Here is a 27,373-nt window from a genome sequence, read left to right as displayed (position 1 = left end):
AATAAATATAATCACATGAAAAAAATAAAAAGAACCATGAGATCAACCGGACCCTGTGAAACCCGACAGGAATATTTTTCTCATTTTTCCGCATGAAAAACTAATGACAATCATCTCTATTCTATTAGAAATATAATCACTCTATCCTACACTATAAGACACAATTATCACTAATACAAAAACCAAGAAAGAATTATAAACAACTTCTCGTTAGATTTACTAGGTACATGCACACATTCATGTAATGTGACTTGACATTTTTTATGATGAAAATTTTAAAATAAATCAAATTTAGAAAAAAAAATATGCTTGTTAATGTATTTTTGCATACACATTTTATATCATAAGACAGAAAAAAGTTACGTCTTTATATTATACTCCATACATACCAAATTGATCCTCATATAAGGTCTAGATATAAAGATAAGGATATATTTAGTCAGCAAGTCATAAATCTCAAGTTGCATGTATTCATATAAAGTAAAAATTTGCAAATCATGGCAACGCCGATTGAACCGATGGATACATTTAAGTATTTAGTGTGCGTGTGAACCGAAGGGCTATTTGTATTTCAACTAATACCTAATATGTTTTCTTTCCTTATATAATGATCAGTTTGTGATATCTTTTTTCTCTTATATAATGATCAATTTAAAATGAAGGGTAGCACAAAGGGAGTATTCCCCGTAAGAGCATCTCCAAGAGATAAGCAAATTTTGTTTCCCAAATCTTATATTTTGGCAAGTCATCAAATAGTTTGGCAAAGGAAATTGCAATCTCTAATACCATGGTATATTTCAGTTAACAAAACTAAAATTGGGCTCACAATCTGTTATTTTCAATCTAGAAGTTAAAAGTATCATCAATGTGATCCATGTTCGCCGCGCCGATCTGTGTTCGACGGTGCCGTCTATTCACCCCCGCCACGCGCGGCAGGTGTGGCCGCCGCAGAGCGATGGCACAAGGCGGCTCGGCGCGCCGACGAGCGACGGCGCGTGGCGGGTGGCCGTGCCGCGGGCCGGCGGCGCCCAGAGGCAGCGCGTGCAGGAGGTGGAGTCGGCCGGTGCGAGTTTCATGCGCGCACGGAAGAGTAGTGTGCGATACTATTTTATCGATGGCAAACGAAATTTGGACTCCCGAATATATTCGCAAAACAAGGAGACATGTCAAATTACTAAATTTGGGAAAGTAGTATGACAACCTATTAAAAAGTGTTTTTTTAGTTTGATAAGAAAAACAGAGCCCGGAAGTAGGGATAACAAACTGGGATGCTTTAACAACGGGTAATGGCTCCTTAACATCTCTACTGCTGTCTGCAGGTACAGGAATAATTAATTTTTTGTCACTCTTACTAATAGTATTAACATATTTGTTATTAGATCCATATGTCGTAGATACATAAGGAGCTACGTGTCATAAACAACGAACAATAAATTTATTATGTATCATTTGTAATAGCGGTAAAAAGTTAAATGTCCAGCGGGCACGGAACGACCATGGTAGAAGCAGCTAGCAGTGGCTGAGGGTGTAGGGGCAGTGCAGTTGACAGCGAGCGGTGGGTGGCGGTGTCTGGTGTTTGTGCCGGCGGTGCCGGTGCGCGTGCAACCCATTGATGCCACAATTATCGGGCGGGCCCCCTCCCAACCCCAAAAGCGGCGACCTCGGGCGCCACGCGCGCGCATCGGAATCCCCACACCGAATCCCGCCTCACCAAGCTGCTCGGGGTCCGGAAACAATTACCCCAATCCAAAAAGTTGAATCGATTCCAAGCCGCGCGACCGCAGCATCTCGCCCCTCGTCTCCTTGTCCGCGTCGTCACCCACACACACGCTCCTCGACTCACTGCAACCCCCAGGAGAGATTAGCCGATTAACATAACCGTTCTGCCCATCATCACGGCCAGAAAGTCGCAAAAAAGCCTCTCGTCTCACCTCCTCGCTTGCTTTTGTTAGTTTGCTACAGGCTTTACTTGCTCGCCCTCGTTGTGCTGCGCTTTGCCTGCCCTTTGGGTCCTTTTCTGTTTTTTTTTCCTCTTTCGCTTTTCAGCCTCAACAAACGTCCACGCACACACGACGGTCACAGTGCGTGCGCCCCACCACCACCTCCTGCTTCTTCTTCTTGTGCTCCTACGTCCATCGCGCCACCGCCACTCGCACTGCCATAGCCGAAGAGGAGAGGAGGACAGCAATGGCATTGCTGCGGGGCGTTGCGTTGCTGCTGCTGTGTCTCCGGCTGTTCGTCCACCCGTCCCTGGCTATCGAGGTACGTGCGTGAGTGCATGCACGGTTAGTTTTCGTGGTGGCGACGTTAGCGATCACGTAGATGGCGCGGCGACCCTGATTGCTGCGGGATGTGTGTTGTTCAGGTGCGCGGTGGGGAGGCGGAGAAGGTCCCGCTGTCGGCGGTCATCGTGCCCGACCCTTCCCCGGAGCTGCGGGAGCCCACCTCGCCGGAGCCCGCGCCGGCGCCGGTGTCGGGGGCCGGCGGCGGCGACGACGACATGCGGCCGAGGCTGCCGACGGAGCGGTGGCGGCGCGGTGACGAGCGCCGCAGCGGCGGCGACAGCCACCGCGCGCGCGCGCACGCCCACGCCCACGCCCACGCGGCGGCACCAGCGCCGTCGACGACCTCGCTGGGCCCAGCAGCGCGTGCCCCATCGTCCCCCGCGTCGGCGCCGTCGCCGGACTCCGGTGCGGCACAGAGCGGCACGGCGTTCATCAGGAGCAGCCCCGCCGTGCCGGTCCCGCGCGGCGTCACCGACACGGCCACCATCCTCCCCATGCCCACGCCGGGTGAAAAGCAGCAGGTACGTACTACGATCTCGCACTACCCCCAAGCTTCCATGCGGCCATGGCGCCATGGCCATGCAAAAGATAATTTCATTTCTGCACCCTTTTTTCTCTTTGGCTCTTTCACTTCTTTTCGCACATCAACAGTACGTAGCTTTCGAAATGGCAGCAATTTTATCTCGCTTTTGCACATTAATTACTTTCTTCTGATCATATGTAATACCATTTCGAACTCATATATACAAAACTCGTTTCACATTTCGTGAAGCTGAATCTGTATCATTTTTTCTCGCAGGAAGTAGCGGCAGCTGCTGCTTCTGCTCGACCCGGTGTGGTGCTGACTGTGGTTGGGCTCACCATGATGGCGTCTTTCTGGGCTTGACACTAGTTGTTCTTTATCTAGTACTGTACTACTCCAGCAGCAGCAGCAGTGTAGTATAGCTAGGATTAGTAGTGAGATAGAGCTTATTTCTTTTTATTTCATGTATGTTCTTTCTCTGATCAGTTGTCTTTCTGTTCTGATCTTCTGATCATCTGTAAACAAAGCTAGCCTTCCTTTATTTACATGGCCACGTTCTTGTCTTCCTTTGCGTGGATTAGATAGCAGTGTGCAGAGGAGAGAAGCAGTAAAAGTTTAGTGTGGTGTGGCTGCTTTGTGAGCAGAAAAGCGAAAGCATATTTGCATGGTGGTAGTGCTCTCTCAGAGTCTCAGTTCAGTATGCACTGAAGCAGTCAGGAGTAGTGCACACGGGCTTCCTACTTGCTTTCAACTAGTTAATGACATTGGGGGATAGATATGCTGGGTATAGACTAACTTACTAAAGCACGGTTTTAGGGGGTTTCTCTTATATAGCTGTAGTTTCTCATACTTCTCAAACAATATTTGGATGGTAAGAATCTACTGTTATAAAACATAGAAAATGAATTATAAGCTAGAAACTGAAAATTCTAGCTTTTTTAGAAAAAAAAATGGACACGGGGGAGAGGGTCCCGCCTGAATTGATTAAAATTAAGAGTCGAGGTAAAAAGAAATCTATCTTTTCTTAATTTTGACCAACTATTTCTCGCTAACTGCTTCTCTGAACCTGAAGTATCTTAATGGTCGAAAATGGATTTGGTACGTGCATCGTTGTATGGTTTAATTTCTCGCAGCTGCAGTCTACAGCTTACGTAGCCGAGGGATTAGATCAAACTATAGGCTATAGCAGCATTCAGTGAGGGCATGATGAACTGACTAGCTAACCGATCAGTTCATTTAGGTAGACTAACATATTGCCTATAAGTTACAATAAAATTTTATTAAAAAATAACATTAGTATGTTGTTAAAGTAAAGTTAACAAAAATAGTTTGATATATATGTTTCGCAGTCTTAGTTATTTTACTTTTAAAAATATAGAAGAGAGTCGGTGGTGAGATACGTGTTAGATTCACCGTCATCCAATACCATTACTATTCATTTTGTAGGAGTATAGATATATATATGGATTACAGCGAGGGTAGAAAGTGCAAAATCATCGCGAAAGAGCCAGCAGCCTAGTGGTTACAAAGACCTTAGTAGCACTTGAGGTCCTACGTTTGACTCCTCGTTGGAGCGAATATTTCAGGATTCTAACGTTTTTGTGTTTTCAGTGGTAGGTAATGTACCCTCGACAGCGAGGCGCCTGTAGTGATATGCTGACGTGTGTGTCTTCTTAGGGGCGTTTGCGTTAAACTGCTTTCTAAAAAAAATGCAGAATCATGATATCATCTCATGAGTCATGAATCAATTCGGTCACGGACGCCGGGCGGGGGCGGGCCGGGTGGAACGCGTGGGCGGAGCAATGAGGGCCGTACGCAGGCGTGGCCCATCTAGACAAATGCAAGACGCGGCGGCCGCGTTACTGCTGTGCTGCCTGCCTCGATCTGGTCTGTCGCGTGCGTGCGTGCGGTCGGGCGTTGTGTTGACCGGTTGACACCCGACGACCCACGTGATGGCGCTAGCATCAGTAAATGATGATTGGGCCAAATTCCGTGCTTTGTCTTGGGGGTACTCAGGCCAGCCGGCCCATCTAGAGAATCAAAACTCAATCGGATATATAGGGTACTGCGTAACTGACCATATTTTAAAATTAACTGAGTATTTGATCTTTTTTTCGCTTTTCATTTTTTTATCCTGTTTTTTTGAAGTTGGATGAATAAGATGAGAAAAAAAAAAATACGCGGAAAGACCAATATGTCCCCTCTGACCCTATCTCTCCTTCACTCCCTCCCACCACACAGGCAAGACGCAAAGGGGCGGCGGCGGCCGCGAGCGGATGCGGCAGCGCCGGTAGTGGGAGGCGGCAGCAGTGCAGTGCAATGTTTTTATGGTTAGTTTAGCTAAGGATAACACATACTGCGCTATGGATTGTGATTTTTCTCTCTGTAGCTTTCACCGATCTACAATATGAAATTGTGAAACATGCTATGCAATGATTTGATCATCAACGCAAACCAAGCTCTACTGGTCTGACATTAAATAGAATTACATGATTGCAATGATCTTTCTTCTTTTATATGAACACGAGTTATCGTCTTTTCTATTTTTGTGGCTGCAAAGGACATACTACACTTATGTCAAAATTTTATTTAAATTAATTCAGATTTGAGCTAAATTTAGTTCAAATTTTAGTAAAACATGTCAATTTAATTAAATTACTGAAATATCAAACAAATTTGTCTCAGATATTAAAAATAAAAAAAATCAACTATTACGATTAAATTATTTGTTACAAGGGACATAAGTACAAAATTTGGTCAAATGTGCAATAAGCATTTGCAAAGTAGGGTCAAATATGCAAGGGTAAAATTATACATTCATATCTCATTTAACACCGTTATGCTCACTTAACAGACTAGGGTCAGCCGACCGCTTCAATTTTGAAAACTGGGGTCAAATCTGCAAAGTGAAAAAAAAGAAAGTCAAATGCACGATTAGCTTTCAGAGTAGGATCAGTCATGCAATATCTTCTTATTGCCATTATTCATCTTTTTTATTAAAATAAAGAATTTCACGACAGTCATGGGTTGGCTAACCGAGTGCACACAAGTGATAGCGCGGTGTCAGTTGCGGTGACGACAGACATAGGTTACATGAGGGTGGTAGGGTGATGGGGAGGTGTTGCCCATAGCTAACGCGAAGGGAATAGAGGCATGCAGGTGTGGTTTCCTTGTCGACGACGTACGCTATCGAAGGGCAGGCGCCTAAGAGAGATAGGGTAGGAAGACGGAGACAATGCAACACGGCGGTTGAAGGGTGGACCCACTGTCGGTGTCCACTCGGCGGCCTGACAGGTGGGTCTAGCCGATCGGCGAAGGCGGGGCGAGCGATGTGGATTGTGGCGCTGGCCGTGGGACGGCTGCTTACGGGCGAGGCAACAACCGTCATGGGCTGGCTAGCTGAATGCCCATAGGCGAGGGAGTGGACGTGCATGCTAGAGTGGAGTCGGACCATTGCAAGAAGGAAGGAGACGAGGGGAGGAAGGCGGACCAGTGGGCCATAGCTATTGTCTCGTGAGGGGATGGAGGGAAAGCTGGACGAGACCGAGGCACTAGCGGGTTGGTTAGGCCGTGTGATGCCATGAGGGATGAGGTGCGAAAGAATATATAGAAAGAGAGGAGAGGTGAAGGAAAGAGAGAGAAAGAGGTTGGTTGGGCTGGGGTCTAGGGAGTAAAAGGGATGGAGGTATTGATCCAATTAAGAGAAATTTTAGAATTTCTAGGAATATATTATGAAGGGTTTGAATTGAAATCTTGAATTTGAATTTGGGCTCAAAACTTTGTATGCAGATTTTGGTGGAGAAATTATGAGGATTCTTTGAGAACTCGAACAAGGGATATTTGAGAATGATTATAGAGAGATTCCGAATAACAAATTTTGAATTTTGATGGACTATTTTTCGGTCAGAGAGTTTTGGGTTGGAGTTCCAGGGAGAGATCAACTAAGATCTTTGTCACTTAAGACCTTAGGCTTCATACAAAGAAGCAAGCTTTCGTAAGTTGGTTTTATTAAAATAAAATACGTTTTTAACGGTCCAAAAAATTTGGACATTACACAACCTCCAGTCAATTATGGTCCATCAAAATATAAGAATAATGGATAGTGAGATTTGGCTTAGAATGGTTGTGGGTCACCCACAAGTAATTCAGGATCCTCTCTAGTTCAGCTAAATTAATTTAGTTTCACTAAAGAAAATAAACTTAGTTTCACCCGTAGGGACCCACGCTTATTTTAGATTTGGCTAGACTCTTTAAGTGCATGAGAATATAGCTAGTAATTATTTTTAAGTTAGCATCATTTGGCTATTAAGATTTAGCTTAGACTCTCGGAGATGTTGTAAACATCGTGCTGTTTCAGCTTTCACACCATCCAATCTCCCAGTGGTATGTATAAAATGTTCAACAACATATAGATACGTCCAAAAATGGACTCTAACCTCTCAAAAGAATACTCTCTTGTTTTTCAGGTCACCCAATTATAGTCATAGAAAAAATTAACAATTAACAAGGTAAATTAAATATATAATATATTACTGGATAAACACAAAGTAAGTCCAAATGTATTTTAAGCAAAAAGTTGATGGTATTTCAATCTCAGACCATCGAAAATGTACTGAATTCAGATATCTCTCTCAGAAAAACAACACGGCAAGGAAACAAAAATCAAACAAACAAACAAATATGCTTTCACAGACGCAGAGCGGGCGCAGGTCAGGTTTCAGCCGCCGGAGCTGAAGCATCGGCGGCGGCCATGCTCTCCTCCTCGCCGGCTGATGGTGCCGCGGCAACCTGAAGTGAGCCAGGATCCACGCGCTTCTCCTCTTCGGCTGCCTGCGCCTGCGCGTCGCCGCCGGTTTCTTCTCCAGCGCTTGGCTTCGCCGCTGCTTCTACTTCCTCTTCCTCTTCCTCTTCTTGGCGTGTTTCAGTTTCTTTTTCTTCTTCTTCTTCTTCTTCTTCTTCTTCTTCTCCGGTTGTGCGTTGCTCGGACGTCGGCGCTGGCTCGACCGCCGCGGGTTGCTCCTCCTCTGCAGACCCTGCTCCAGCCTCAGCAGAAGCTTCCACGTTTCCGCCGCCGCCTTCCTCCTGACCAGCGTCTGGTTTCTCTTCTGCTGCTGCTGCTACCGCCGCCGTCTCTTCTTCTTCTCCGGTTGCGGGTTGCTCGGAAGCCGCAGCAGGCGAGGTCTCCTCATCCGCGGGCGGAGCGGCTTCATCCGTGGCATGCTCCTCTGCTGCTCCAGCTTCACCGCCATCATCATCAGCAGCCGCAGCAGCAGCAGGCGGCGACTCTTGGTGCACGTTCTTGTCTGCGTCGGCAGACGCAGCCGCCTCTGGTCCATCGCGCTCTGCATCCTGTGAGAAGAGACAGATCAAGCTTTCGCTACCGACGCAGACACACATGAGGTCAGTCAGTGAGCCAAGGCATGTGGTTCACTACCTCCTTGAGCAGGTCGCTGAGAGACCTCCGGCGAACGGCGTCAGCCGGCTCGGTCTCCACGACGGCCGCCGCCGGAGCTTCCTGGACCTTCTTCACATCCTCCTCCTCCTTCACAGCGGCCGGCGGCGACGGCGCCACGCTGGCTTCGTCGACGACCAGCGGCGCCGGCGCCTCGCCACCCTTCGCCTTGAGCTCGCCGGGCTTCGTCGCGCACGCTCCCATTGCTTGCTTTCGCTCCCAAGAAAACGCCGCAAAGCAACCACCGGGAAGGACGGCGAGAAAGAAGACGAAATTGCCCGAGAGGAATCACGGAGCTAGGCGTGCATATATGTATAGTTGCAAATGCGCTTTGAGCTGGTACAGCCATCGAGGAATGCAAAGCAAGGACTAGTTTTTTTTTGTGCCTCCGACAAATTAAACGCCATGGCCGGGGCACAGGACCCGGGACACCTCAATACTACTACACAGCTCGACGCATGTGTATGATTGCAAGATTGTTTTTTTTTAGATGGCAATGTGCAAAGCCGTTACAACTAATCCATACTCGAATTATTCTGGGCCTTTTCATCTGGAAGAAGTATGATTGTTGTGTATGGCAGATTGGCAGTTGGACATACGCTACTATGATACTATCGCATAAATGTCGGGCATGTGTTGCATTATCAGTCGCTAGGGTTACCACAAGTTGGCAGTACAGCATCACTTCTTGTTTCTATAATCTCTGTAATAATAATCGTAGTTTTGTTTAAAGAATTATAATGAATTTCGTTATTTAAAGAAAATCAGTTGTTACTCCTGCAAATACACTACAGATGATCTAGAGCAAATACAATGGCAGGCTATAAACCAATTGTAAATATATTTAAAGAAGATAGGAGAGGAGAGGGAAGAGCAACTAGCTACAGCACAGATTCCAAGACACAGTGTGTGTATGACAGGTGGGACATGTTAGTATATGTTTTGTAGTTAATTATTGTATGAATTGACTATTAGATTGACTATAGATAAATTGAACCCAGTAGTTGGCTATACTATTGAACTTGCTCTTATGAACTGAGGGATCCGGATTCAATGACATTACAACATGATATTTTGTCACTGACGTATGGGTCATGCCTGGATCCATACGTCAGTGACACAGAATGTCGTCGAAAATGTCACGCTGCAATGTCACTGCATCCATTCTGAACTGTGGAACCTAGAAGAAAATGCTACAGGAATGGAATCATTTCGTAGGTTACGGAGTGCGCCTGAACTTTGGGGGCGAGAGCGAGACGACGAACGGATGGTTCGTTCATTCGTGGTTGGTAGGCTTTCTCCTCCACACTCCAGCTGCAGCCTGCTTCTGCTGGGTATCTGCAGGACAATCAGCAGAATCAACTGACACACACCTGGGTTCATGTCATGTGCTTCCCTCCCTCTTGAGAGCTTTTTCGTATAAGAGCAGGTAATCTAGCTATAAAAATATTTTTAAGAAGATAAGAGAAAAGAGAAAAAAGCAGCGGATTATAGATTTATAGCCAGCTGTAGCATAGACTCTAAGATACAGTGTATGTATGACAGCTGAGATATGAAAATATATGTTTTATAGGTAGTTATTTGTATGAATTGGCTATTAGATTTACTATAGATGAATTGGAGTTAGTAGCTGGTTATACTACTGAACTTGCTCAGCAGATAGGAGAAAAAAAAAAGGAAGAAAGATGGCGCCTTAATTTCCTCCGTGTTTTTGTTTTGTCGTGCTCCATGGGGCATTCTGGCATGATGGGCAAGTGGCTTCCATTGTTAAACTTGGCCCCAATCATGCGCCTGCACCAGCATTCCAGCAAGCATCCTGTCATGGTTTTTTGCGATTCCTTTGCTCCATAGGACGATGGTGATCATTGCTGCAAATGGATTATATGTTATATGCAAATGCATCCATTCGTGCCTTTATTTTCTTTTACGAAAATGATCACTCTCATGACTCATCTTTGCTGTAGTAATACTTGACAGGAGGGTGGCAGTCATTTCTCACAGTAACAGCCATGAGCAGCTTGTTGTTATTCACCACTTGCACAGCTTCCTGGCAACTCACCAAAAAATGAAAACGAAATATTGGCAACTCAGCTTCCTTCTTTCAAGCCTCAGACATTTTGACAGCCCTGCACACTGGTTAGAGACACTTGCCTCAGGGCATTGCAATTTGTAGATCATATTCATCATTTGGTTAATTGCTATATCTCCAATGGACTGATGCTTACCAATTCAAAAATATCTCAGGAGAAAGCACCTTTAGATGGCAGGAGAAAGCAGATGTAGACCTGTGGTTGGACTGGAAAGGTATTCCCTGTTCAGCAGTTTTCACTGAAACCAGGCATGCTGTACACCACATTCAGAAGCCAGAATGGGCTTTTATTATACACAAAAAGACCACAGCCGTATCAACAAGATACCACAATCTGGCCACATAGCTTAAAAACAGAACACAACAGGTAAGATTAATATTAGAATGCGAGAAGAGCTGTAGTCCACACAAATACAGAACCTGCATAAATGGTAGCTAACAGAGCTGGATAGCTGATGCTTGGTGCCTTACATGCTAATTCAGAAATATGATTGATGTAAGGTCAGGAGTAGGAACTGATATCAAACAAAGCATTTGTGAAACACTTGGCAGCATCTTTGTATCACCTTGAATAAAACCATCCTGTAAAAGATTGAAGATAAAACTTACTGATTTTCCACAAGTGTATTGAACCACGGACTTCGACTCATCAGACATCTGTATAGCCGTGACAGAGCCCCAGCGAATTTCACCCGAAGTCATAAGAACAACAAAATAGCAGACAAATTGAAGAAAAAGGACTAGAGGTCAATAGCAACACACAAACAATTGCAGGGAGTTAAAGCTAGGTATGTACAAGGACGACTCAAACATATGAGTATCATATCGAAAGGCCAACTGGTACCAACTTTAAACACTTAACAACTGGAATAGCCATTCCCTTGACCGATTGCAGTTAGCTAAGATAGAATTTAAACAGGGACACCGATCAATGTATATATAAGACCCTAAACCTGTAATCTCCTGCAAAAGACAAAACGATCACCGGCAACTCTAAGCATTTCTACTTCTATCATTTCCAGACTTCAATCACTAAACATCTTCTTTGGTTTGATACCCATCTCTATTGCTTTAAGTTTCAGCTCCAATTCCAACCGTTCATTCTCCAGTTTCATCTTTTCATTCTCCAGCCTCATCTTCTCCAATTCCCTGTCCTTCTCCTTGCAGAACCTCAGCCACTTGAAATGCTTTTGCTCAATTTTTAGCATCTGAGCTTTTATCTTCAGGCGGCGTTTCTCAAATCGAATATTATGCATACCGAAGGGAGAGGGACTCTTTTCGGCAGTTGGACCACCAGATCCCTCTGAGAGCATTTTGTTCATGTCAATAACAGCAACTTCTGACAAATTAGACCCAAAATGTGTCTCCTCCTGATCATGCTTCAGCCTCTTGGCACCATGAATTCCATGGTGATGTTCTTCAGCGCTGACTTCCAGATCATCGAATTCGTCATCTTCGTCGTCGTCATCAGAAAAATCCTCATCATCATACCCGAACGGGTTCTTCTTCGTGTGCTCCTCCCCGCTCCTAAGCGCCAGACGCAATGACTTCTGAAGGGCGGGATCTTCAAGCAGACACATACGGTTCCTGTTATGGTACGAGCACATCTCCTCATAGTGTAGATGCTTCGAGATCAGGTGCTTCTTAGCCTCCTCTTTGAGCTTTCCAGAGAGCCGCATCCTCTCGAGAAGCTCCGGGTGCTCGACGATCTGGCATGCCGTTCCCCGGCCAAGAATTTCAGTCAGCCTCTTGTACCTCTTGTTGAGGTCATTGAACTTGTCCTCGCACTGCTGTGGCGACACCGGGAACCCCCTCTCGGTCATCGCCATGGACACCAGCTTCCACTTCCCCTTCCTCTTCAGCATGGCATGCTTCCTCCTCGAGCTGCTCGTGCCGTAGTCCATATCCACGTCCTCGTCGATGTAGGCCACGGCGGACACCAGCAGCTTGACCATGTCGCTGCTCCACTTCACCCGGTGCCACTGGTTGCCCCCCTTGCCGCCACCGCCGCTGCTGCCGCCATGGTGGTGCCCGTCGTCCACATCCTCCTCGTCGCTCGGCGAGGCCTTGACGACATTGCCCAAATCCAGCATCGGATTCGCGCGGACAGGGACCATGCCGCCCCGGTGGAGGTGCGGATCTTGGGCGAAGTGGAACGGCGGCGGCGGCGGCTGCTGCTGCTGCATCGACGCCTCCAGATCGAACGCGCCGCCGCCGCAGCTGCCGTGGACAAGGGCTCTCGGTGGCAAATTCCCCTCCATCTCCCAACACCAAACACTCCCCCCACACCCACGACTGAGCTTCTCGCAATCGGAGGATGCTCTCACACGAACCGCGGCTGATAATCCCTCACCGGAGCTCCTCGAAATCCGCCAAAAGGATGCGGCGTTTTCTCGGACCGTTCGTCCGCAGAAAGGGGCAGAAACCGCCAAAGATCGCAGCTTTCCTCCTCCTCCGCAAGGGGGGATGCACCGCACTCCCACCACTCCAGCGAGCAGCTGGAAGAAGAAGCTGTTGCAATCTGCAGCACGGCAAGTCGAGGCAAATGGAGGGGGGAATGAATCCAAGAAATCAGCTCCTAAAAACTAGACCACACATACCACGAGGAAGAAATCCCCATTTCCCCTCTCGGCCGCGGAAATCCTGAGACCCAGCAAAGCCGGAGCAAGGAATCAGAAAAAAAAAAAAATCTACCGCGCTGCAGTGCGACGCGAGGGGGCGAGCAGGAGGGATAATCGCATGGTGAGTATGCGGAAACGATAGCGGCGGGCCGGCGGCGGGGGGGATGGCAAATCTAGCGAGGGATTGCAGGATTTCTCGCTCGCTCTTGGCGCTGGGGTTCTGGCCTGGCTGGATGGTTGGTTGGTTGGTGGTGGTGGCAAACTGCAAACGAACAAAGAAACACAGAGAAAAAAACGACGAGGCAATTAATAGTGTGCAAAAAGACATGGGTAGAAAAGCAGGATATTTCCCAAGATTGCACTGAAAGGGGAGAAATAATACTCCTATCGATACACAGACGAAGTCTATCGCCCATCTTTTTAGCTTTTCTGTGCTTATAAAACCAAAGTTTAAATTTTTAACTTTAACTCTTAAGATTTTCTCATTAAAATTTATTATACAATATTAACCGTATGACCGCTATAAACATAAATATAAAAAACTATTATAAATTATTTTTCATTTTGTATATATATATATGTCATTTAGACTTTTTTTTAAAAAAAATCCAAAGGACAACCTCCTGAGTTCTTACAATCGATTAAAGATAAAATATTATATGGTTCTATCCTACTATATTGCTAAAAGATAAAAATATTATTTGAATTTATGACAGCACTAACGATAAAATTAATCACCGTAAGTTTAAATCTACTCTAATAGGTAAGACAATAAACTTATATTTTTTATAAAACATATGCTTGGAAAATACCCGCGTAAAAATCAAACAAAAATAAGACGAGGGAATGAATAGAATAAAGTAGCAGGGGTAGTAGGCGAGAGAAAAGTCGAGGGTGCTAGTAGGCAAGTTGGAGGGGAGGGGTGACGTACGTGTGGGATTCGGTGCAGAGCACCTGGCGCGCCGGCCGCAGCGGCGGAGGCCGGGGGCGCGTGTGCGAGCGACACGCCGCACACGCGCGTGGGGACGACACCGACCAACGGAGCGCGAAGGCGGCGGCGGCCTTGGCTTTGGGTCGTCTTGCGCGCGGTGGCGCCGCTGCCGCCGGCGGGAACCGGGGCCGGCCGGGCCGCTGGTTTGCAGCAGATTTATTTATTTTTTATTTTTTTCCCCTGTTTTTATTCTACGAATTTCTTCTCCGTTCAAATGAAAAGCTGCTCTTTTATGGTCTCATGTTGTCCTATCCTAAAATATTGTGATCTATATAAGGTTGTTGACTTTTAAACATTATATTATTGTTTGTCTTGTTCAAATTTTATATAAATATACATCAATGGGATGAATAATTATTATTATTGATACAAATCACAAAACGAATAATAATTAATTAATTAATTTAAATACGATGAATGGTTAATCGTAGATCTAAACTGCAACCGCATCAAAACGTTAAAAACAGAAGTGATTAGATTAGACACCAATTAATACTATAGATTAGGACAAACCATTTGTCTAGCGATATGTGATCATACTACTATGATATGATATTAGTACTATTTTTGAGACGAGGGAGAAAATAAAACCATTGCCAGCTTTCTCTTTAGTTTCTAGGTTACTGTTTTTCTTTGGTTTCTTTCTATGAAAATGTCCCATGCGTGGTCTTGTTCCCTGTACTGTTCTCCTCTCCAGGTGGGTGGAAGAGGCAAATGATGCGTCATTTTCTTAGCAAAGAAATGATGCGTCATTTTCGGCTGATCTCACCACCTTTCTTTTCCCTCTAATTAATCCCGTCTTCTCTCTTAAAAAAAAGCATCTCATCGTCCCTCTCTCTCTCTGTAGGTGATTAGGTAGGTGATCATCGTACGAGGCGGCAGTAACAAAGATGGTTATGGCTGAGCCCAACCTTAACATTTTTCTTAAGAACCACCAGGGCTTTAATTAATTGGCCCGTAAGCAAAATCAAAAGCTGGGACTGTGCGTGTTGCAGCAGCTTGCATGCGCACAAGTCCTCTCACATTAAAGAATATACTCTCTCTCTACCTTTTTTTGACTTTTTAATTTAGACGTGTATATTTATCTTATTGGGAGTTTATCTAATAATTAGTTATCGCGTTATTTTTGGTTTATTAATAAACAAATTTTGAAAAAAAAACCTATATTTTTGTTGTATATTTTCATGAATTTCTTAAATAAAATAAATGATCAATTGTAGATGTAAAGGAAAAATACTTCACGTACTAGGCACGACGTTACTGGCGTTAAAAGAGAGTTAGAAGATCGATGAGGACTCTGGATGCTGGTGCGTAAAAAAATGGTTGTTCTAGAGAAGCCAGAAGTAGAAGAGGAAAATGGCGTGTGGCGGCCATGCATCATGGAGGCAGTGTAATAATAGCCCATGTGCGCACGGAACCCTTGCTTCTGAGGGCTCGATTCGATTAGTCGCTGTGTTTTCAAATGAGAATTTCTTCCGTCATTACAATGGAAAGGTAAGATGGGAAAAAGAAAAGAGATAGATATTAATTTGTAGTTAGTTGCACACGGACTTCAAGACACGGTATGTGTATGACATGTTAGACCATGTACTAATGTTTTATAGGTAACTATTGTCTAAATTGGCTATTAGATTGATTATAGATAAATTAGAGCTAATAGTTGAGTATACTACTATTGAACTTGCTCTAGGGGGGTGTTTGTTTCTAGTGATAAACTTTAGCCCCTAGTCACATCGGATGTTTAGACACTTATTATAAAAACATAGGCTATTAATAAAATTGTCATAATCTTCGAGTAATTCGCGGGACGAATCTAATGAGCCTAATTAATCCATGATTAACCTATGTGATGCTACAGTAAACATTTACTAATTATGGATTAATTAGGCTCAAAAATTTATCTCGCGGATTAGCTCTCATTAATGAAATTAGTTTTTTTATTGATCTATATTTAATACTTCAAATTAGTATCCAAACATCATATGTGACATGAGGCTAAAAAGTTTAGCCCCATCTAAACAACCCCTAGAGACACAGCACACACACATAGCTATAGGCCTAGAGCAGTAAATTAGTTGTAATATAGGTCTTTAGTCCCTTTTAGCACCTCCCATATGGACCTATGGAACTAGATAATTTTAGTTACTTTTAGTCTCTCATGTTTGGTATTTTAGGGACTAAAAGGGGCTAAAGTGAAAGGACTTATGGATTAGCCCATCCAAATAAATAGCCCCTACATTCTACTAGGATTTGAGCGAAAAATACTACGGTGTGTTTTAATAAATTAACGTAAAAGGATAACGGAGATAAAATGAGAGAAAAATAACTTAAATGGAAGTGATTGATGAGATACACTGTATTGTAAAATGTGTGTTTATATTATGGTCCAGGATTTAAATTCTAAAGTGTTTATGTTTTGGAGTGGAGTGGAGTGGGTAGTTCGAGATCAGTGACTTCTTTATATTTCTTATTCTCAACTTTCTGAAAAAAAAGGCAAGGAGATGGAAAAGAAGAAAAAAATCCTTGAATATATAAAATTCTGCTCTTTTGTTTCATAGTCAGAACTCGTTGGTTGTGTACGCAATGATAAAGATAGGAGATGTAAATCATTTTTATTTTCATAAAAAGAATTGTAAAAGTAACTTCTACTAGAATTTAAAGTCAGACGCAGCTCAAGTAGTCAAGCCCTCAATTCATTGTCAAATATGTAACGTTGACTGTACGATCATGGCAGTGACACTGAGTGATCTCATACGATCCTGCAGCAATGACAGGAGGTTGGTTGCTTGCATCATTGAGCACCAGGGCTGACAAACACGTTACGTTAGCTGTGGTTAATTTTACTATGAATCGAGCTTGTGACAATGGCTTTAGCTTAGATCAAGTGGTTAGTGGTGGATAGTTAGTTGGTTATCCATTACTGCTGCTATTGGTGGTGTGTGCCAACTGAAAGTACTATAGTGCTCACGACAAACAAAGGGCAACCTGAACTCTTCCTCTTCCTCTTCTTCAGGTTTCTTTTCTCTGATTGCTGCATTATCACAGTAAGTTAGGCAAGTGATCATTGACTAAGCCATTTAGCTAACTATTAAAACACTTGCAGATTCAAAAGTTAGATTCAAAAGTTGATCTCCCTGAAAAGGGAGAGATGACTAACCTAACCTCCCCTCCTAGCTCCTAGGTCCTAGCACAAAAGAAGGATCATCACCAGGATGCATATGCGGCTGGATGCTTCTTGCATTCTTCAGAAGCTTTGTTCCTGCTCCAAGTTCCAAGAGGAAGAGAAGAACTTAGGGCACGAACAATATGAACAATATAGACTCCTTGATGGAGTTGTTTTAGAGAAAAAAGACATATCATTTAGGATGAAGTCACTCATCACACACTGCTGGTTGCTTGAGGTGGGTCCCATAAAAGCTTTAACTTTATCTTTTTCTCTAGCGCCCTCTCTCTCACCTCTCTTCTCTCTTTCTCGTCGACGTTGGCAGCAGCATGAATCCATGTCACAGAGCTCGGCATGCGCGTCCTGGCAGTGGAGCACGGTCGCAACGGTGGAGCACGACGGAGGTCGCGTCACGACAGCGAAAGGAAGTCGGACGACACCGAAGCGAGCAGGCGGCGACGGAGGAAGACCGGGCGTGCCAGACGACGGCAGAGGAAGGTCAGGCGGCGCCGGATTAGACCCTGGTATGCTCCCTGCTCTTCCCTATCCATCACCGTCGAGGGACCGCCATTCACACTTTAATGAGGAACGCATGCCTTCTGTAAGACATGAGTGGTTTTGTGGAGATACGGTCCCATCCAAGATGGCACATCCAGAGCTGCTGCTCCTGTGGAGAGCTTGAGCTACTCGACAGGGTGATGCATTGTGCATGGCCTGAAGAACACGTACATCTCGTCTGCTAGTCTGAACTGAATAATGTAGCGTGGATCTGAACAAATAGTTGAGCTTGCAAGCACCAAAAAAACGTAGCGCTTATGCTGGAAAATGTGACAAGAATCAGAGGATTCAGAGGTGGTTGTAGCACAGTGTCTCTCGGCCTCTCGGGTGCACAAAAGATTCAGCCAGTGTTAGAAAAGTGATTCTCAGTGGCCAGTGCAGCCACCAACGTTCCAGGATAAAATTAGGCCATATGTGACTGTAGCTGATATGAGAATATACTATCCTATTTCCACATGGAACATTGGGGCTGTTTGGAGAGTTTTAGATTATAAGCAGCTATTTGGTAGCCAGCTTCTGAGAATCTGGAAAAGCTTCTAAACTCAGCTTTTTCGGTTTCTGGATTCTTAGCTCATTTTCTGGAATCTGTATCTACAGACTCTCAGACGCTGTGGACCGTTTGGGACCGTCTGGCAGAAGCAGTTTTTGGGGGAAGCTGCAGCTGGAAGAAGCTTTTCCAAACAGGCCCGTTATGTCGTCATGTACGCATGTGAGGTTATTATAGCTAACAGCCAAGCAATTAAGCATTTTCAAACTGATGCTGATGCAGGGTTTCTCTCCGTGTAAAGTCCTTGAGCAAGTTGTGCTTCCTGCTCCTGCTACCAGATTGCTACTGCTGCTGTACTCCGCGGCAAAAATCGAACGGCTGAAGTAGCTCTGACTTCTTCCGACCTCTGCAACACCAATGCAGTAGGCATTTTGATCTCACGAAAAGAAAATCTCCCAGCTGATGACGCTAAGAGATTTCGCATTTGAGATGATTAATGAAACGCGCTTTTCGAACTTCTAAACGACATGCCGTTTTAAAAACGGTCGTCGACATTTCCAGCAAAACTTTTTAAATCAATTAATATACTTTAGAATATTTAATTTATCCATTTATGCTTCGAATATTTGTCACGAGCCCAGTTTCTTCTATCATCCATCCATCGTCGTCTCAAAACAGTGTGGTGTGTAACATATGGCTGCATTCGTTTTGGTTGCTAAAGTGCAAATTATTTCTCGGTTTTTAGACGTACGCTTCACAAATTGCTGAAATGAGTGTTTTTTAAATTTTTTATATAATAGTTTATTATCTCATATTTTTGAAATAGATTTTACACTTTATAGCAATTAATTCTATAAATTACACCATTAAATAATATATTAAAAATCAGATAATCTTTTATCTTAAAAAAAAATGAACGCAGCGTAGCCGTCGAAACAGTTCGGCGGATCGGATATCCCGGCCCAATAGAAAATAGGCCGAAAAGCACTCGTGAGTACCCACCGGCCCATTATAGGCCTAGCTGACTCGGCCCATTACAGGTGGACTCCACGTAGGCAGGCAGCGCCGAAGGGAGAAGGGAAGAGGACAGAAGACGCGAGCGAGCGGCGCGAGCCCTGCCCCGCCCCCCCCCCCCCCCACCCCGCCGCGCCGCCCGTTGCCGCCGGCGATGAGCTCGCCGTCGCCGGAACCAACCTCCCACCCTCCACCTGCTCCTCCTCCTCCTCCGCCCGCTCCTTCAGGTCTCCCTCTCTCTCTATCTCTCTCTCCGCGCCCCCCTTTGCTCTCTACCGAACCCCAAGCTGCTCGGGTTTTTGTTCCTTTTGGGTTCAAATGTGAGAAACCCCAAGCTGCTCGGGCGTCGCGCCTGTCGATCGATGGCTTTGGAGTTTAAGCGGAGGAAGTACCGGATTGGTTGCTCGAATTGTAGCATTCGATTTGTACGTCCCTATGGGTATCATTTTTACTTCTTTTTTTAGGGTATGAGATTCGTTGTTGGTGTGTGCGTAAGCTCAAGCCCTAGTTGTACACTCAATAGTGTATGAAATTTGACCCGTTTTACTCAAAGCTACAGAGAGAATAAAAAGGAATTGGTTTTTTTTACTGCTCCTCAAGGAATGTACAATGCAATTAAGATGTTTCATCCTGCAATTCTGCACTATTGCCAGTCAAAGGATTATTCAGGCTGTTTCATTACCTGTTGTGAAATGGTAATAGTGCTAAGTAAAAAAACCATGCCACACTTGATAACCACAAGAATATCCATTATTTCTGCGCATGAGTTTGTAATTGATCAGACCTGTTAATTTTCAGTTCTCCTATTCAGACAAGTTTGAATTTTTATCATGATTATAGATTTAAATGTTTTCCTTCTTGAAATATTATAGGTTGCACAACTGTTGACGACAGAGAAGCAGGTCCAAGCATTCCCAATCTTCAAGCAGGGACTGGGGATTATACACCATGGTTGGGTCAAGAGTTCGCCTCTGAACATGACGCATATGAATTCTATCGGTACCATGCATGGAAGTTGGGGTTCAGTGTCCGAAGAGAATATGCAAACAAAAGTAGGAAAACTGGTGAAATAACCTCTAGAAAGTTCGTATGTTCGAGGGAAGGATTCAAAGCCCCAGATAAACGAACCAACCATACGAGGACTCCACAGCCTGATACAAGAACAGGATGCCACGCTAATTTAGTCATCAGGCGCAAAAATGATACTTCAAAGTATGAGGTGTATGCTTTCGAGGCACAGCATAATCACACCTTGTTTGTTCCATCCTGTGCAAATCCACTGCAAAGAAAGTTAAGTGATGTTCAGTCTTCCGAGGCTGATAACTCTGCTAGTGTGACACATGCCAGCGAACCTGAAAACAGAAATTCCATTCTTGCTGAGAAAGCTATTAATTCCATAGAAGGCTCTCAACGCTCTCTGCAAACTAGGAGGCAGTGGGAAACTGAGCGTGGGGAAGCCAGTGCTCTGTTAAACTACCTCCAAGATCAATCTCGAACAGATCCTTTATTTTATCATGCTGTACAGCTGGATGCTGAAGATAAAGTTACAAACGTTTTCTGGGCAGATGCAAAGATGGTAATTGATTTTGGTCAATTTGGTGATGTTGTTTCCTTTGATATTGTCTCCAGAAACAACATGAGCCTCCGACCTTTTGCTTCTTTTGTTGGATTTAACAATTATGGGGAGACAGTTTTGCTTGGAATGGCACTTATGTATGATGATAGCCTTGAATCATTTCAGTGGCTGTTTGAGACCTTCTTGCATGCCATGTCTGGAAGAGCACCACAGACTGTCTTTTCACGCCAAGGCTCAACTGTAGCAAAGGCTATCTCACTGGTGATGCCTGACACATGCCATGCCATATGTACATGGAACTTGAAGCAGTCTGCAAAAGGTAACCTCAATCACCTCACTAGAGGGGATTGTGGTTTCATAAGGGAATTCAAGGCATGCATCAATGATTACGAGGAGGAGGTGGAGCTTTTTGCTGCTTGGGAAGCTATGATCAGTAAATATAACCTTCATAATAATGTGTGGTTGAAGAATGTATTTGAAGAAAAAGAGAAGTGGGCTAGGCCATACACAAAGTGGATATTTTCAGCTGGGATGAAGAACACGCAATTAAATGAACGCCTACATTCTGATGTTCGGGATTATTTGAAATCTGATGTGGATATTATTTCTTTCTTAAAGCATCTTAAGAAAGTGGCCAATGATAGACGGTACAGAGAATTGGAGGTCGAATTTAGCTCGAGGCTTAAGTTACCGGACTTCAAGATTAGAGCTCCTATTCTGAGACAAGCTTCCGAGGCTTATACTGGTATGATATTTCAGCTCTTCCAAGAAGAATACGAAGAGTTTCAGTCAGCATACATTGTGAGTCGTGATGAAAGTGGTCCGGACCGTGAATATATTGTTGCGATTCTTGAGAAAGAAAGACAGTATAAAGTTCATGGAAACCCTTGTGAACAGACAGTTACATGCTCATGTAGGAAGTTTGAGACACTTGGTTTCTTGTGTAGTCATGCCTTGAAAGTTTTAGATACAATGGACATAAAGTATATGCCTGATAGGTACCTCCTGAAGCGATGGACCAAATATGGGAGGTGTTTGACTGCACCGCATGTTGAAAGTCGAAAGGTTCAGGCAGATACCACATTAGAATTTTCTAGCCGCTATGAATACTTGTGTCCAGTATATGTTAGGCTTGTTGCTCGAGCATCAGAATGCGAGGAATCATACAGAGTGTTAGATCAATGTTCAGTAGAACTGGGTAAGAAAATTGAAGAAATCCTGCAGAAACAAACAAGCATTGATGCGTCGGCTCCTCAGTCTGATGTTGAGGATATAACGATATCGTCATCTGCAAATGGTACTGACAATGAATTAGAAAGAGCACTGGATTATTCAAGTAGCACAAGACTGAAGAGACGAAAAAAGAAAGGCCATAATACCAAAAGTCAACGAAAAGGTTGTATCGAGAAAGGTTTACAAAAAGACAAGAAAGTGCAGCTAGAACAATCCCCAATGCAATATACCATGTTGGATGCTGCTCAACCTGGAAATGTTTTATTTCAGGTAATCTCAGCATTATTGTTCATTATATGGTGATGGCACATTGTAATAGTAATCACGATGATTTTATTCTAAAAAATAGCCAGTTGATGGTGAAATCAACAACCTTTGCTTTATGTGAATCCCCAACTATCCTATTATTGCTAGTAATTTCAATTGAGAATTCCTGTCAGATTTTTCATATGAACTCCCTACAAAATTGGGATCAGTTACAAAAACCTGTAACATCAGTTTTCTTTCCCTTTTTCTATTTAAACTTGACATTGGACGAGTTGTTTTTCATTTCAATTTTATGTTTCCTAAGGGCTTCCACAACTATTAAGTTCTTCATTGCAGAGTTTTTTTTTTATTAAAAGTCCATGACATACCACCACCCACGGACTGTAGTCAGTCATAAGTTCATGACTGGCAGTATGTCACAGGACTATGATTAACGGTATCTTGGGCTGCAGAATCTTGAATTCACAATAGTTCATGCCTTAGCAATGTTTAGTCCAACATTTCAATTTCGGGCCATTTCATCAAGCCATGTTAGATGTACCTGAAGTTGTGCAGTCTGTTCTAAGTTCTAACCCTGGTATTGACTATTGTATATAACATATTGATTAATGTTTAATTCCTTTTTCATATTCAGGGGCTTGACATTTCTAATCCATTTCCAATGGGGCAACTGAATTATGGAGGAGTGCAGCAACAACCAGGCTCATGCCCAAGCTTCCCTACTGTATCAAGAGTAATGTCCATTGCCCATCACTCTCTTCCTGAAAAGAAATGGTGCCCCACGCACCGTATCTGAATTTGAAAATTTTACTTATGAGGCCATAGCTTTCAGGAACTTGGTTTTGCTGCATACCATATTTCTCAGCCATCAAGTAACAACCAAACATAATTAACAGGTATAAATTGGTTAGGTTTAACAGTTATCTCTTCCACAGTTCAGTTGAGCAGTAGTGAATTTTTTTTATTTTTAAACCTTTTTAATAAATAATTTTATTACTAAACCTAGGAAGAAACTATTTTCACCGGATGAACCTTTTGGTCACGCCACCAATATTGGTGTGGCAAAACAACACTGTCACGCAGAGTTTTTGGTGTGAAGCTTGTCACGCCATTATCCGTGACGTAGCAGTATTGTCTTGCCACACCACTGATACTGGCGTGACAAGTCTGTCACATCAACCATGCTGTGTGACAGCGTTGTCTTACCACGTCACCCATACCAGTGTTGTCAAAAGGTTCATATGGTGGAAATATTTTCCCCCGAGGTTTACTAATAAAATTATTTATTAAAAAAATTTTAAAAATAAAAAAGATCAGCAGTGGTTCCATGGCATATTAGTTTTTACTCTTGTGTAGCTGCTCCCACTTTAGATCTTGCTCTTGGCAACTTAGAAAGGTCTAAAAAACTAATAAAAGCATTATCTTTGTTTCAAATTACAAGATATTCTGGTATTACCTAGATTAATATGGATGCTGAATTTAGCATATATAGAATATATATATTTATTAATCCATATATAAATCTAGATAGGATGAAAACATCGTATAATATGTAACAGAGAGAGTAGATCATGTCAAGGTACGTTTACGCATGACATTGTGTAAATATATGATCAATTTGTGCTAGAAAAAAGACCGCAAAATTGTCTTGTACTCTCTCATCAAAGAAAGAAAGCTGACTTGTCTTATTTGTGTAGCACACGTATAGATGATTATATATTTATATAATCTGTGTGTGTTAGGTGAAGATGCTAGAAATGTTTTTTATTCATAATTTCCTGAAGTCACAATTTGCAATAATAAGTAAATAAATTATGGCTGTAGCTACATACCGGTGTGGCTGGAACTTTATATGGATTGGCAAGATTTAATTAAAGTGAGCTTTTTGTTAATCGGCCCATGTCACTACTTTCTTCACCGTTAAGCAGTTAATGGATGAAGTTGCTAGTAGTTAACTTCTGCTGTTTATTGTCCCATCTTTTCAGGGCTTGTAAAAAAAGAAACAGCTTTATTGAAAGTCATGGAGCACATTTGTTTCAATCTTCATTATAATTCTCGGAATAGAACTGGCCCTGTTGAAGATCAATCGACTTCTCAAATTCTTTTGTCGTAGGGATCAGTCAGTAACTGAGGCTACGAACAACCATTTCCCTGTGTACATCCATCATGAAGAATGTGCAAGCCATGCAAAGCAGCAAGCCTAATCTGACGATTAACAGTGATAGCTCATCAGGTTTCAGACAGCCACTAGATGTTGCGTCGGCTAGCAATTTGAATGGTTAAATTCAGATATTCCCCACATATCGCTCAGCAATTGACATACCAAGGACATTGTTCAGAGCACATCCGATCCATCGTCAGTCCGGTGCAACAGGGCAAGGCATGAACGAAGTATTATAGTAGGAGTAGCTCTCTTGCAATTGTCAGATTTTGCAACATTGTCGATTATTTTGTAGCCTGTATATCAACCATGTAGGACTAGTCTGTAGAACAGCGTAGAGATGGTACCTTTGTTCTTTATGTCAGTCTCGTGGATGGGGAAAAATTAGAACCCTGCTACTCTTGGAGCTGCAGGTTTAGTATGCCATTATGAATTTTTATGGGAATGGCAATAGCATAAAGCCCATTTGTACAAGCTGGACAGCCAGTCGAACTTGTGTTTTGATTGTACAAATGTGAGAAGATGTATCTGTTTTTGTCGAATTAGTTAATCTCTTGCTGATTTGCCTAAATCTAACCAATTCCATCAGAAGCAAGTACTCCCTCTGAATCTTCTATGTGCTGATATATGTTTAATCATTTATGTTATTCAAATTTTCTTACAAAATTTTAAAATCATTCTTAAAATTCACTTAACAATAAAATAAATAATAATTAAATTACTCAAACATTAAACATAAATAGTATCAAACAATGAAAAACCAGATAGTATAAAAGAACTCGTTCCATATTTTAAAACTTTCTAGAATTAATTAGATTCATCTATATATCAATATATGTTTTGCATAGATTTATTAACACACATACAAATCTTATAATATAAAACTAAGGAAATAATAGACTTGTCCGTAAAACTAAGGAAATAATAGACTTGTCCGTAGAATGCAAACCCAACCCTACTGAAACTATACTTTTATTATTTGAAAACAAAACAGTGCGATTACCAGGTCCAACACATTCTTCAACAGAATCCGCCAAGATTAGCAAGAACAAAATGGAATTCCAGTTTGCACGAATCATTTAGAAATACCAATCGGGACGACAGCATTTCCATTAAGATTAGCAGACCACCATGATTACAGCATCAGAAGACAACACAAACGCCAGGTTGCCCATCTAACCCGACGACGAACACACATCTCCTAATCTACGTACTCAAATCTGAAAGCGTGACAGCTGCTAAGAACACAGAAGAAGCGGCACCCGGATCGAAGAGGAGGCGGCGGCACCGGAGGCGGGCAAGCCTTAGGCCCTCTCGCCCCTGATGCGGCGCGCGAGCTGGATGTCCTTGGGCATGATGGTGACGCGCTTCGCGTGGATGGCGCAGAGGTTGGTGTCCTCGAAGAGACCGACGAGGTAGGCCTCGGCGGCCTCCTGCAGCGCCGCCACGGCGGAGCTCTGGAAGCGGAGGTCGGTCTTGAAGTCCTGCGCGATCTCCCGGACGAGGCGCTGGAAGGGGAGCTTGCGGATGAGCAGCTCCGTGCTCTTCTGGTACTTGCGGATCTCCCTGAGCGCGACGGTGCCCGGCCTGAAGCGGTGCGGCTTCTTCACCCCTCCCGTCGCTGGCGCCGACTTGCGCGCCGCCTTGGTCGCCAGCTGCTTCCTCGGCGCCTTCCCGCCCGTCGACTTGCGCGCCGTCTGCTTCGTGCGGGCCATCTCTCTCTCTCTCTCTCTCTCTCTCTCGCCGGAGCCGGAGCGTTCCGAGGCGAGGCTAGGCTTCGATTCGGGGCGGATTCGAGGCGAGTTTGGATGAAATTTGAGCGGAGGATTTGGGCGGGTATTTGTAGGGAGGAGGAGGAGGAGGAGGGGAGATGGGGATTGTTTTTTGGGGGGAGCGGATGGGCGCGAGGACGGGGAGGCGTCGAATGGGGGACGGACGGTGGAGATGAGTTTGGGCGGGGCGGCGATCCGTGGCTGTGGGGTCGGTGGCCTCTGATTGGCTGGGGTTGGGGTGGGGCGGATCGGTAGGCCCACCGGTCAGTGGCCGCGGCTGCGTGTGCTGTTTGGTTTGCCGCTTCGGTTTTGGCGTTTCGATTTCGAGGGAGGGAGAGGGAGGTACGAGGGAGAGCGCGCGCGGTATGGAATAGTGATGGAGGGAAATGGTAAAAGTAAAAATTTGGAAATATTAGTACGAGTTTAGGCGCTTTGTTTAAAAAATAAAAGGTGTGAACTCTGCTAATACTGTAATTGAGGCTTCATTTTCTAATAAACCGTGAGAACAAGTTACGGTTTGCTTCACTTCTAAAATTGTTTTTTTACATTAAAAACTAATTTTAAATTTTATTGAAATAAATAAGTTATAATGCTCATAAGGAAAATTTTGAATTCTCATTTTTAAATTTAGTGTTTTTATCAAAGTTTATTTTTCCATCTTTAGATTGCTAAGAACACATATATAAAAATTTTGAAGGTGTCGTTTTTCCTTTTTCACGAAAAATCCAACTGATGACACCAATTTTGATATAACTAATAAAGCATCCATATGCATATGCTGTAATTTTACAAGCTCTTAGCTAGATCTGCAATCTCAGAAACCAATGCCTAGCCGTTCAAAGGAAAATACTTGCTTGGAACACATCCATGGGGGCAGTTTGGTGAATCTAGAGTTTTGTTGACTAACTCCAACGATTGGACTCCACATATTGAGGATTAGAGTTGTTCTTTTACGGATTTTAAGTGATGATCTTTTAAAACCATCACAACGAACATTACACAAAAATCGTATAATTAGTCCGTATCAATGTCCAAATCCACAACCAAGTTTCAAAAAAAAATCCAGGTTTTGACAATCACAATACAGGAAAACAAAAATAAAAAGAAACATGGCCATAAATCCATAACTGTTTCATCCTCTTCTTTGCAGACCCACCCATACACGGCCCAACAATTCGGCC

At 43.7% G+C, this 27,373-nt stretch overlaps 5 protein-coding genes across 5 annotated transcripts; 2 read left to right on the top strand and 3 right to left on the bottom strand.

The window, feature by feature from the left end:
• Positions 1–2,118: 2,118 nt before the first annotated feature.
• On the top strand, positions 2,119–3,356 carry LOC102714539 (predicted GPI-anchored protein 58). Its single transcript, XM_040520804.1, has 3 exons — positions 2,119–2,262; positions 2,366–2,806; positions 3,085–3,356. The coding sequence occupies exons 1-3, from the start codon at positions 2,188–2,190 to the stop codon at positions 3,169–3,171; spliced, it is 603 nt and encodes a 200-aa protein (XP_040376738.1). The 5' UTR covers positions 2,119–2,187; the 3' UTR covers positions 3,172–3,356.
• A 4,009-nt stretch (positions 3,357–7,365) lies between these two features.
• LOC102714267 (protein FAM9A-like) lies at positions 7,366–8,845 on the bottom strand. The gene is made up of 2 exons (XM_015833651.2): positions 8,243–8,845; positions 7,366–8,157 (listed from the first exon to the last, which is right to left on the bottom strand). Exons 1-2 carry the CDS (start codon positions 8,462–8,464, stop codon positions 7,519–7,521), a joined length of 861 nt encoding a protein of 286 aa, XP_015689137.2. The 5' UTR covers positions 8,465–8,845; the 3' UTR covers positions 7,366–7,518.
• A 2,230-nt stretch (positions 8,846–11,075) lies between these two features.
• Positions 11,076–13,251, bottom strand: LOC102710758. The gene is made up of 2 exons (XM_006647291.3): positions 12,950–13,251; positions 11,076–12,870 (listed from the first exon to the last, which is right to left on the bottom strand). The coding sequence occupies exon 2, from the start codon at positions 12,608–12,610 to the stop codon at positions 11,375–11,377; it is 1,236 nt and encodes a 411-aa protein (XP_006647354.1). The 5' UTR covers positions 12,611–12,870; positions 12,950–13,251; the 3' UTR covers positions 11,076–11,374.
• Positions 13,252–16,688: 3,437 nt separating this feature from the next.
• On the top strand, positions 16,689–25,002 carry LOC102713990 (protein FAR1-RELATED SEQUENCE 7-like). The gene is made up of 5 exons (XM_040520614.1): positions 16,689–16,738; positions 18,280–18,383; positions 20,056–22,262; positions 22,894–22,992; positions 24,245–25,002. The coding sequence occupies exons 1-5, from the start codon at positions 16,689–16,691 to the stop codon at positions 24,251–24,253; spliced, it is 2,469 nt and encodes an 822-aa protein (XP_040376548.1). The 3' UTR covers positions 24,254–25,002.
• Positions 25,003–25,498: 496 nt separating this feature from the next.
• Positions 25,499–26,248, bottom strand: LOC102713718 (histone H3.2). The gene has a single exon (XM_040520467.1). It carries the CDS (start codon positions 26,133–26,135, stop codon positions 25,725–25,727), a length of 411 nt encoding a protein of 136 aa, XP_040376401.1. The 5' UTR covers positions 26,136–26,248; the 3' UTR covers positions 25,499–25,724.
• Between the last annotated feature and the right edge of the window lie 1,125 nt (positions 26,249–27,373).

The sequence above is a fragment of the Oryza brachyantha genome, chromosome 2 (assembly GCF_000231095.2).
Source record: "Oryza brachyantha chromosome 2, ObraRS2, whole genome shotgun sequence".
NCBI lineage: Eukaryota > Viridiplantae > Streptophyta > Magnoliopsida > Poales > Poaceae > Oryza > Oryza brachyantha.
The sequence above is the reverse complement of the archived record's forward strand: the minus strand, read 5'-3'. Positions and strand labels throughout refer to the sequence as shown.